Below are 12,622 nucleotides of genomic sequence, written 5' to 3'. Positions count from 1 at the left end.
CAACGATGATCCGGTAAATTTGTCGTTGACGGCGTAAAACAAGGGACGAAATTAATTGATCATGCATTAATTATAACCAGATGCTATAGTCACTATTATACGAGAGCTACTGAGCGCCCGCCCACAACGGATCATGGATCATTAAACATTTTCGGCAGAATTTCAGCGATATTCATAAAGAATGTGTTTTTCAATGTTTCGCTTGTTTAAAAAGTAAAATTATCGTAGAAAATGCATGCGTGCATCTAGAGAAAAATTATTGTTCAGTCGAAATGCGATTTAATATTTTTTCAAATTACATTTCCCTTGTTTTACGCTATCGTATTTATATCTCGCAAAATCGGCTATTGTTTTCGAGATTCATCGATTTTTAGCAACTTAGATATTACACAAAGCAACTGAATTATATACAATGCTGACAACGAAATGCCACTTCACCAAACATCACAAATCTCATGCCATGTCGGCGATAGTATCTCTGTATTCTCTTGAATTTAATTTAAATTTAATTATTGGTTAAATCATACATTCAGATCATGTCCCAAGCTACCTTTGCTATTAAAATATCATGATTAATTGATACAATTACATTTGATTAATGATCTTAATTACGTCATCTTTCTCAATCCTCGAACGCGCTTTGCATTTCCGGGAAATTATTGTACCATAATTATGCTACTGTGGAACGGAAGTCATATTCATCTTTTGTTCGACGATTGGTCAAAAATATGGTTATTAAATGGAATCGTACACAGTAGCCATCAAATTTCTTTAATTATCAATTTTTTTTTATTTTATTAAGATTAATCTTAAATCATAAAAATTAAATAAAAGAAAAGCCGTGCGACATTTTTTTATCGAAGTGATCACGTGAAACGTGATTACTACGTACGGTTTTCTCTTGTTATCAAAATTTTTCGAAACCTTTTAACGATTAAAACTTCAGATATCAAAGTAATCTTCAAAATGTGAACCGAGTTCCTTGTGATTAAGTCACAGTCCAATTCCCAGACTTCTCTTTCTTTACTAAATTCTTCTCTCGGAGTTTACGAATCCTGAATTTCTTTGCATCTTGACCCACTGTTTGCAATGAGAAGAAAAAAAGTCTCAAGACGAAAATTATTTTGCTATATACAAAACTGACATATATGTATATTTGCAATGAGTGCAAAAATTGTGAAAATTTATATTCTTTGTTATCTCAAAAAAGTGTAATAATTTTTCGTTTGCTGAAACAAATTGTTTTTCGAAAAATTAATTGAAAACAACTTTTTCCATCATATATTTTTAACAATAAAGATTAAATAACTCTGTTTGGAAACGAATCTCGATGCAACAAATAGTTTATATTTTACTGCGAAAGAGAGTATATTTTTTGTGGTCGGACTAAAAGAAAAATTTTTGAAAGGATGCTTCATATTATTGAATAATTTATCGGGGACCAAACAAGAAAATATGTCTCTGATATATCTTTATACGTTTTAAAGGTATATGCCGATTTAAAGCGAAAAGAGATGTTCTCTTTCCGGGGCGTTCCCCTGTGACTCGCGGGAACGGGAGATACAATCCTCGGTAAAATATCGAGGATACCTTTCGAAGGAGAAGATCCCGGTGGCTTAAGAAGAATCATTCGCGCACGAATGATCTCGTGAACTCGAGAAATACGCGGACGGCATCGTTGACGCGGATTAAATCTCAAGCCGGCCGAAGAGCGCGCAGCGAGATCACCAGGCGACGAGATCACCGAGCGCGCCAAGTCATCTAGTTATTAATACCTGTACAGATTAGTCGCTCGCGTTCACGTCGGATCCGCGTCGCGTGTATTCCGACCACGTTTTTCCGGTTATATGATCTTGGCCTGACTCTCGACCCGACTTTGTCATTACAGTGACAATGACAGATGCGGAAGCAGTGGTAGGAGAAATTGCTGAGCTACCGTGCGACGTGAAACCGCCGCTCCCGGGAGACAAGCTGCACCTAGTTATTTGGTACAAGGAGGAAGCGGACGCGCCGATATACAGGTAAATTCTCTTCCATCTCTTTCTTTCTGTCTCTCTCTCTCTCTCTCTCTCTCTCTCTCTCTCTCTCTCGTGCGCATTCATTCTTATGTTGATCGCGTGCAATATCGTTCTCGCTTTTCGAGCATAAAACGGAAACCGCGAAGCCGCGTTCTCATTATTATTGCAGCGGCGTTTGGCACTGCGAAGATTATTCGTAGATTTCGTATTTTGATATCTAACTTCGGTTGAAATTTGCATAAGGATTTAAGTTTTTCATTTCGAGATACATCCGCGCGCCGCGTTGTTATTTCGAAAATGTAAAACTTGCGACATTAAATCAAGCTTTTCCTTCACACGGAATAATGCAAAAATTTCCTTCAATTGTTACCACTTTCAATTGTTTGTAGCGCAAGTTATTAGGATCTCGAGATAAATTTTTTTCAATTTTTTTATCGATTTTAAATTATAATAAATAACACTATATCTCGATTTTCCATCAATTCTTGCATCCCGCATATGTAACGTGTTTCAAACCGACGTAGATACCTATTATAATAATTCTGTCGCACGTATTTGACATCGCAATGCAGCACTTATGGTATGTAGAATGATAACGTCACACATATGATATATATAAAAGATGAATTATACGACATAGGAATTTAAGATGCATTGTAATATACGCATTGTAGTACAGGATAATAATCGGGACAAGGTCGCGTATTATTTTTCATTTATCAATGCATGATAATAGGTGTGAATGTAATTTCGCATGTAATACTATTCTCTCATAGCGATAAATTTATTTATTCGCGTAACAAGCAACTAGAAACGGAACTAACGAACACGGATTATAAATTGCGCCTTTGAGACTTGCTCCCGATTTATAATACTCGATGCTCCGAAATTCGTAAACAGATTATGCAAATATGATTTAGAGATTAAATCCGGCATATAATCGAGCATTTATATATACATATATATATATAATTTTATAATTTTTTTAAAGAATTCTAGAATAGAGTTCTAGAATTCTCTCTTATAAGAAGTTCTAGAATAAAAGAATTTATGTAGGATTGCCTAAAGGGAATCTGGCGCAAATAATATTAGCAGAATAATTGCAACGTAATTGTTTCCGAATGAGATTTATCAATTTCTTAAGACGGAGAAGGCCCTGATTATACGCGAGATATACTCGAGTCAGTTGAGAAAACGAACTCTTCTCCGTTTGTTTCGCCTTGAACTTAATTCGCGCAAATGGAAATGCCTCTCAAACAGGAAGACAGGCATAATTTACATTGCGCCCCGCGGAAAGTGACATATCAGAACTAGCAGGAAAATCGCTCGATGTTCTAGTTAGGAGGAGAACCCTCCGACGTTCATCAAATCAAAGCGAATTACATCTGTAGGAGAAACGGTAATTTACCAACCCTTAACACACGCCATCGACATATAAACGACCGCCTTGATACAATAATTATTAGTAATGATGCCGTTGTATCAAGTTGTATTTACAATCACTCTCTAATTAGATTGACACTTTAATTATACTTGCCCAGTACACATGTGTGTTGTACTAAAAAATAATTTATCAATTTAATAATTTCTTTCCTTCTCTGCTTGGCAATATTAAAATTAAAATTTATATTTGTGATATACAATGTTTTTTTTTTATTTTAACATTGTCAAAGCTGTCAAAAAAGCTTTTATGATACGTTTATTATTGCAAAACACATACAACAATATACATGATTATTTTATCGCATAAGAAAAGGAAATAACGGGTGTAAATAATAAAATGAAACGATAATACGACAGAGAAGTGGGCATTGCATAAATGTTTAATCTGTTTCTCTTACTGTTACTGTCTCCAATCTTCTGAAAACTACTGATACATTACAAAAGATTGTTTTCGTTGAAATGAAAAAACTTTTCTATTAAATGCGTCTTCCATCTGCAATTCGCTAAAGAGTTTTCTCTTCGACGGTTCAATATTAATTTGTCTTTTTTTTTTTCCTTTCAAAGGAAAAATTAACGTACGCTAAACTCTCAGAGAATTAATTAATTCGCCGCGACTGCGATTTCGATTGGGCGATTCCGCCAATTCGGGAATTCAAGTTGCTACCCGCGTATTCTTCGTAACGAAGCACGATTATCCTGGGAAATTTGAATTCTGCATTGAATCCTCGCCTCTCGAATTTTTTCAAGCCGGCTTAATCGCGCGATTAGCTTACGCAAAAATTCAAAGAGAGAGAGAAAGCTTGCGTAAATACACAGCGGAGGCAAATCTCTTTACGCATGTACGCTTTGCGATGAGCACGCGCGATAATTGACGCAATTAATTTGTATATTATGCGTTTCGGAATCTCGTGATCAGCCCCGTCGTTCCCCGGATTTCGGTATTGCTAACTTTGCTGGATTGTGTTGGCTTATTATGTCGTATATTTGCCGACGGATTTACGCATCGCATTTGAAGTTCGTGAACGCGAATGTTTTTGCGAGGATAAGCGGCTACCGCGCGCGTTACTTCAGTCCGGTTATTAACTACAAATGGTTAGAGTAATGCATTAAGCATGCTGGCACAGCCGAAATTATCCCGTTGTACGGGCACGCCAACGCAACGTGCTGATCTTGATAATATATTCGTCGCTTGGCAACCGATGCGCGCAATCGATGCACCCGTGTAAAATCTACGCAGCAGGTAGATTAATACGCATGCGGAAAAGGGAATGTGAAATAACGTAATTTCATTAAAAATCGCTGCAAAATAATAATGACAAACTCGCGAGAGAGACTCGCGAATACGCGGGATAGATAAATGAATTTAAGGTCCTCGCGCGTATCCTGCGCCACTTAAGCGCCGCGCGTATCCGGTCGGATGTCGAGATAATGGGAAGAAAAAAAGAGTTAATCTCGCGCCACACACACACACACTACCCACCTTCGAATCGGTGGCTGCTTTTCGGTCGCGCGTGCAGAGAAGAGCGGGGGATTAAAAGTACCCATCGTATCTCCCGGTGGCTTTTCTCCTTCGAGTTGCGTCCCGATTCTCTTATTCCGAGAGTTGATATCGCGGTTTTATGCATAGAAACGGTGGCGCGGAAGCCAGGAATCCCATCTTTTTCGGCGAGATGGGAGGAAGGGAGGGATCTGTGGCAACCCAACCCCGTGACATACTTAGCGCGTATGTCTATCTCCCACCCCGTCTACGTCCCTTCCATCTTCGCTGCCGCGAAGTGTTCTCCCCCTAGAGTGGTCCATATAGCGAATTGGCTGCTGCCCTTTATTTCTCGCAGCCTTTCCCTCCCTTTCCCCTCCTTACTCATTCTCTTTTCCTCTCACGAGCGCGCAACCGCCTCTCCTAGCTTGACTCTGATATATGAATTGTGACGGGGGCTTAAAGGTATCCCGGAACAAAATTATGGATACGATATTATTTCTTTCTTCGGCGCACACAATACACCGCAACGCGCGCGTTTATCGTATTACCTCTCTCCCTCTCTCTCTCTCTCTTTCTCTTTTTCGCAGTTTTATTAAGTTGAAAGTCTTTCGACCCGTGACGAAGTGCTCCGTCGCGCCAGGGCGGTTTTGTTTTTTGAACGCCCGTTCTCTGATCCTCGAGCAAATTGATCGATCTTTGTCTATCCCCTTGGAAAGGAAACACGTAGCGATTCTATTATACCTGAAAATTATTCTTCTCATGTATGAATAATTCTTAGATTAATTTCCAATATTTAAAAACTTCTCGCTTTCCTCGACGATTTTTTCATTCTTGAATTAACGACTTGAAGAGTTAATAAAAATTAAACGGCAATCGACCGATCTAATTTAGCTAACAATGGTGTAACATTTTTTTTTAAGTGAAAGGAAATTGATAATGAGTGTAAATTGATGAAAAAAATCCGCAAATGAAAGAGGATTTGTGGCAGTTCTAATTGTGTACGACTAGATCGCTTGTAAAAAGTCACACTTTGTGATTTTATTCTCGAAGTGATTGTGGCCGACTTGCTCTGTTTGAGAATAATTGAAAGAGATTACCGATAACAATTCGGGGGCAAAGCGACGTTACAACGTTGACAAAGGAAATGCAAAAGCATGACGTGCGCATACGTGATAAGCATTCCTCATCTGTTTGCAGCCGGTAATCCTTTGTATGGACTCGCATGTGCCCAACATGCGATTATTCCATTCATCGTCGCGTCTGATGGAATGATCTACGTGAGAGAGATAAACGCATTCGTAAACCATGTGTCCACAATGGAATTATAATGTTAATCAACTATGACTTTGTAACCTCTAAATTATAATCTTCATTAAAGTAGACATTTACCGCATATTTACCTTAAATTGTGTACAAACGATGCCGCAAATACAAATAAAGAATGCTTCAAATAGACAAGAAAATCAAAATAATCTTCAAATTTGTTGTATTTTATTTTCTTCATCTCATTTTTTTTTTTTTTTTTATTACAAATTATTCTTCAAAGAATTAGTTAAAGGCACCTGTTAAAATAGCGATAATATCAGAAACATCGCGTGTGTATTCAATAATCGGAATTAAATTCACGCGGCTCGAGAGATGAGTCAAAGATAACAAACGATAACTGCACACACTTCGTTATCGAATATACGAGCCGTACACGATGTCCTTTTATCCGATGATCCTTTTCATTAACGTAATTTGCCGCTTGATCGTTTAGCGAAGGGGTCGTTGTGTGGAAGCCGTTCGAAAAAGTCAAAGACGGTGAAAATTATCCGGATGAACGAGAGAGAGCGCGCGCTTTTTCGCACGCTCGGTTGACGATGTAACTCACCTTGCGAACCGGCACAGGGTCATATAAAAGTATACCGGAACGTCCTCCGGGGACCGGTTTCAGAAAACTGCTCCGTACATACATCTCGCGTACACCCCTCCCCTCGCCCCCTGGGATGCATTCGCGTCTGAGCAGGTGCAGCATTCGTTACACCTGCTATTTTACATCCAGCGAAATCAATTCCGATTGTCGATTCAAAGCTGGCTCCGGAACTATTGTTTTGCCACGTTGCGATTTTTCTTCTTCCGAAAGAGAAGAGGACACTTATATGCGAATATCGCCTCGTCGTTTTTCAGAGCAGACGCAATTAGAAAGTTTTTCAAAGTAAAGATGTCAATAAAGATGTCTCCGATTTCTCGAGACAAAACAATCGTCGTAGAAAAAAGAATTTTCTCCTATAATACAGAATTTATCAGATTCGACATGACATGACAAAGAATTTAACTGTCGATTTTTCTTCTTTGAATATATTTTGCGATAATAATAAAGCTGTGTGCAATATTTAATATTATTATTATAAAAAATATGAATAATTTTATCATAATATTTTTAATTTATGCAAAAATATTTTTTGTTAATTCGTGTTTTTAATTTTTAAATATAAATCTTTAATTCTTTCACGTTTTTGTTTTCTGCCGAGGGATTACACGAAGCTCTTGCACATTTACAGAATGAACGTCGCGATTGTTCAAAATTTCAAGGAAAATATGACCGCCGATATGCAGACAATGTCCCGACCCCCGCCACGTTTAAAAGTTTCGTGATAACGGCGTTATAACTGACGCCATAGTACTGTAATGCTGACAGAGTCACAGAAACTGCAACGAGACACTACCAACGACTGAATCGCGCATTAGAAGCGTGCACGTTTAAGGAGATAAGGAAATTATGGCGGTTAATTATTACCACGAGTACACGTTCGCTCTGAATCTTCTTGCGAAGCGAATATAATTCAGGAGAATTAGAGGAATAAATTAGCAACAATTGGCTTAATTGTTCTAAATAATCGTTTCAATTGTTTTTAGGATCTTTGTGTGTTGTGTTCAGTCAAGTGTAATTTTAATAACTGAATCTCTTAAAATCAACGCTTTTTTTTTAAAATAAAGTGATTATATGCTCTTGTAATAATCTTTTAATATTCAATATATATATATATATATATATATATATATATATATATATATATAAAATATCTTGAATTATAAAATGACAAAAATAAATTAAATTTGACTCTGATTAGAAATCTGTAAAACTTCAATTCACACTTTCTTCATTTTTAATTGTTTATAACTTTAGAATCTGTCGTGAAGTAAAGTGTAAGGACATCCTGTTCACTTAATGTATGCGTAATACAAGCAGTAATATGTAAACGTTATTCGAAAAGGAGTTACATCCTTAAATGTTAAATATCCCCGATCCAAGCTTCATCGAAAATTTCGCTGAAGCACAATAATGAGTTTTCGAGGAAAAGTTGCTGAGGAATTTCATTACGGCCCCCGATCCGTCGCAAATTTCTTCGGAAAATTTCTTTGTAGCAACGACGCCGCATAAATTCAGTTAGCTTCGTTTCTGTTCGCCGATAGAAATTCTGCGAGGGCAGCGCGCCGGCGTAAAAGGGCACGATATTAGAGGGCAAAGTGCTACGAGTATCCTGCGTGACTCTGTACTTTTCTTCAGTCGGAGCATTTTTCTCTTCTTTCCGATTGAGCGTCTCGTGAGAGTTTAATAGGGGCAATATAAAAGTTTCTCTCTATACGCGTCCGCCTATCCGAGAAACGCGATGACGCGCATTAGCGAGTATTGAAGGAAGCAGCGAGTATTGAAGGGGAAGAAGAAAGAAGTGTACGAGCTTTTCTTATTTATAGCTTTTTATAGCCACTGGAATACTATAAGCGCGCATTATTTATTTTGTCTGTCTAATTACTATAATTACTTTTATATTCACTCTGGTTCTTACACAGTTTTTTCAAAAAATCAATTAAATTAAATTGTGATTTTTTTATTTTATATGTATATGCATTATATTATATATTTTGTCTTGTACGAAAACATTAAAATAGATATGTACTACTGCAACTCAAAAAAAATCTTTTTATTAAAAAAAAAAAAAAAAATATATATATAATTTTAAATAAATAAAACTCTCTTGCTAAAATATAATGATCTTTATTGCAGTTTCGACATGCGGGGGTCGCACAGCTTGGATAACGGGAATCACTGGCAGGATCCAAGCCTGAAAGAACGTGCCTTTTTCAAGCACAGCGAACCCGCGAAGCTCGTCCTGCAAGCCGTTCGCGAGAGCGACGCGGCTGTTTACAGATGCAGAGTCGATTTCAAGCAATCGCCGACACGCAACAGCAAAGTCAATCTAACGGTGATCAGTAAGTTTTTAAACGATATTCCGCATTGAACCGAATACAAGATGCGCCGGACAAGTAAAAAAACGAAACATACATTTTCTACTTTTTTTCAGCAACATAAGGTATTCCTTTGAATTTTTTTTTTTTTAAAGATATGATTATATATTTGATCTGAATTTCTTGGGAATAAATTCGCGTATGATAAGCAATCTAAAAATATTTAAAAAATGCTCCTAATGTGTGTACATATATATAGAGAATGTATTGTTTATTATTTGTTAATGTATTATTTATTTCCGTTAAATAATTTATCAAATATTGTACACATTTAACAGTTTGAACTTTTAAAATTTTAATCGTTGAAATAATGCAACGAAGAATAAGATCATAATTTCTAAATTATTTAATAAATCAAAAAATGTCTTGTTTTCTGAATAACTTTGGACAAAATTTTTTCGATTGTATTTTTATTCGGCGATAACCTTTTGCCGGAAATTCCTGAAAATTGAGTTTTGGAACGGTGGGAATTGTACGATATACCGGATTGATCAATTCGATATTTGCGCTTTCCATGCCGCTTTCTAATATAATGGACGCCGTTATCATTGAATCGAACCGCTTGACTATTCGGCTGTTGCGACCACCTCGCACGGTCGAAACTGTGCATCGACTGCATTTAATTTTTTTTTTTTTTGCATGGCATAACATTACGCTGAATGGAAAAAGGGCTACGTGACCGTAGCCGATAATATCGGAGCGGATAGACACCGAGCGCCGTCATACCGGTGCATTAAAATTTATTTTTTATCTCAGGAATAACATCCGCTTCTCTTAATGGTAAAGGCGGTACGTGACGGCGCAGGCTGATACATCGCCGTGCAAAATTGATTCGACTCGCTTTTCGCGCCGGCATTTGCACACGGATATTAGCATTATTAGCGATATTACAAATTTTTTCCCCTCGCTTGATTAATGTTCCTCGAGAATCAGATTTTTGATAATTTGGAAAATAGTAAAAAAATACATTTTATAAAAAAAAAATATTTTGTGCTTCCTTAATTCATACAGATTTATTTCTCAACCCTAACAGTAATTAATAATAATCACATTTGTTTTTTATATACATATAAAATTTGATTATGTTATAAAAGAGTGAAGTTGCAGCTGATGCAGTAAAGAGAAACGATTATTAAAAGAGATAAATATGCTTAAAAGATATAGATTTATCTTAATTCTCTTCTGCAGAATATATACATGGCACAAAGATCAAATTGGAGCGAAATTAAAACAATATTTACCATCATTCTCGTTGCTTCATTAGAAGAGCTCACATACTAATAACGATAACGCCATACTTGCAATTTTTTTTGCATTTATGTTACGATTTTTCATATCCTTTTATTTCTTTATTTCATCTGTCACATTGAATTAATAAATTTGATTCAAAAGATTTTTTGTGTATAATTCTGTTATTCAATTTATTAAACGAGAATTTATTAATTTATTATTATTATAGTCACGTTGCGTTTTGTCTTTTTAGATGATACTAGAATTGATACATTAATACGCAAATTGATTCCGCCGCGATCTCCCACTCCATTCTGTTCACATTCTCAGACATCCCCGAATAAAGGGAAGAGAATGCAGAGAGCTTCTTATTGCGAAAATTATTACAGTACCGCCGGAGCAGCTTAGCATATTGGACGAAGACGGAAGGTCTCATATTCCCCATTACATCCTCGGCCCGTACACCGAAGGAGCGTCTCTCAATCTTACATGTGTCGCCGCCGGTGGTAAGTGCATGCGCCGATGCACTTTCAGTGCATTCCCCTCCCCTAACGCGTCTCGTCGTTGCCGCGGCCTCGCATCAGCGCTCGGGTTGCGCGTTTCACGCGGAAACAAATGTGCGGCTCGATTTCTTTGACATTTCAGCCAAACGCATTATTTCTCGTGACGCGTTTTGAATTTCGAACAATGAAGGTGCCGCCGTTGCGACAAGGCAAATATATATACGCGTAAGAGTGAGATCGCTAGTGTAAGACAAAGATATGTATATATATATATATATATATATATATATATATATATATATATATGTGTACTTTGATGATGCAAGAAATTTGATGAAAATTTTTCGATCGTTAATCGAATGTACTATAATAGAATTTTATAAAGTTAATTTAACATGATGTACGACACGTAATTTTAAACACTTAGAATTTCCTCAATATTTCTTGATAAAATTTTTATTACTCCAGAGCTAAGATAGTAAAATTTTTTGTATACTTTATTTTCTATATTCTTTAAGGAATATTCTCTTTGTACTTTTTGAGACTTTAGTTTTATTTGTTAACTTGAAACTTTTTTCCGGAAAGTAAACTCTCTAAACTTCGTTCTTTTTTTTTTAGTTTGCACAAAAATTTTTACTACTTACCATCAAAAGTCTAACTTTTTACAATAAATTAAAAATCAAAAAATTATAATAAATAAATAAATGTATATTAACGTTCATTGACGTTTTTTGAAACGCTTTTGAAAATTGCAAATTACGTTCTCTCTGAGAAAGGCTTTAGCAGAATTTTTATTTCTTTATAAAAATTTTATTTTTATATCTACTCAGAGCGTTAAGTCGAGATATGATTACGTCGAATAGACGCTGCCATTAGTGCAACGAAGTAGCGATGCATTATTCGTCGGATCCTGCGGATCCTTCATATTTCTTTAGGGCGACCGCAACCACGAGTGACATGGTGGCAGGGGACTTCTCTACTCGATAACAGCTACGAGACCGTGGATGCTAAAAGGGTCCGCAACGTGCTGCAATTGGAAAAGTTGGGCCGCGAGCATCTGCACACGTATTTGACTTGCCAAGCTACCAACAACAACATGGTAGCACCGATAACAAGTTCGGTGACGCTCGATATGAATTGTAAGCATCCATTTACCGATGGTTATTGATTAATTATTATTGATTAATTCCAAGAATGAAAGGAAGAATGCAATTGTGAATAAATATTATTTTTTATAAAAAAAAAAATTATCTGTAAATTCTTTGGTAAAAGATAGTACGTGAAGAGATTATAAATGATAACGTATATTTGTAATTAACAATTGAATAAGTGTGAATTACAATAATATTATATTATCATTGATTATTATAATAAATATAGTGGAAAATACGGATATAATATTAAATATTTATATAATTCATAATAATGTATATGATTACATATCATAAATTATGATTGCGAAAAATATGCAACTTTCTTAATTATAAACGATTCCAATTTCCGTGTTAAATTGAAGTATCGATTCTCGCGAAACCACTTACCATCGGCGATTCAGTGAATTGAATTTCTACCGGGAAAATTTCTATTAGCTTCAGACGACTGTGCGCGGATCTCGATGGACGCTTAAATCTGAGTGTGACATACACACGCTCTTTTAC

The 12,622-nt window shown here is 36.2% G+C and overlaps 1 protein-coding gene across 4 annotated transcripts in view; it reads left to right on the top strand.

Moving 5' to 3' along the window:
- Positions 1–12,622, top strand: part of LOC126859142 (nephrin-like) — a 219,946-nt gene that overhangs the window by 172,320 nt on the left and 35,004 nt on the right. For all 4 annotated transcript variants that reach the window (XM_050610160.1, XM_050610159.1, XM_050610158.1 and 1 more), the window contains exons 3-6: positions 1,889–2,021; positions 8,990–9,195; positions 10,851–10,967; positions 11,900–12,103. In XM_050610160.1, the coding sequence (XP_050466117.1) occupies positions 1,889–2,021; positions 8,990–9,195; positions 10,851–10,967; positions 11,900–12,103 (660 nt within the window). The remainder of the gene's footprint in view (positions 1–1,888; positions 2,022–8,989; positions 9,196–10,850; positions 10,968–11,899; positions 12,104–12,622) is intronic.

Source organism: Cataglyphis hispanica, chromosome 2 (genome assembly GCF_021464435.1).
Source record: "Cataglyphis hispanica isolate Lineage 1 chromosome 2, ULB_Chis1_1.0, whole genome shotgun sequence".
Taxonomy (NCBI): Eukaryota; Metazoa; Arthropoda; class Insecta; order Hymenoptera; family Formicidae; genus Cataglyphis; species Cataglyphis hispanica.
This window is presented reverse-complemented; position numbering and strand designations above follow the sequence as displayed.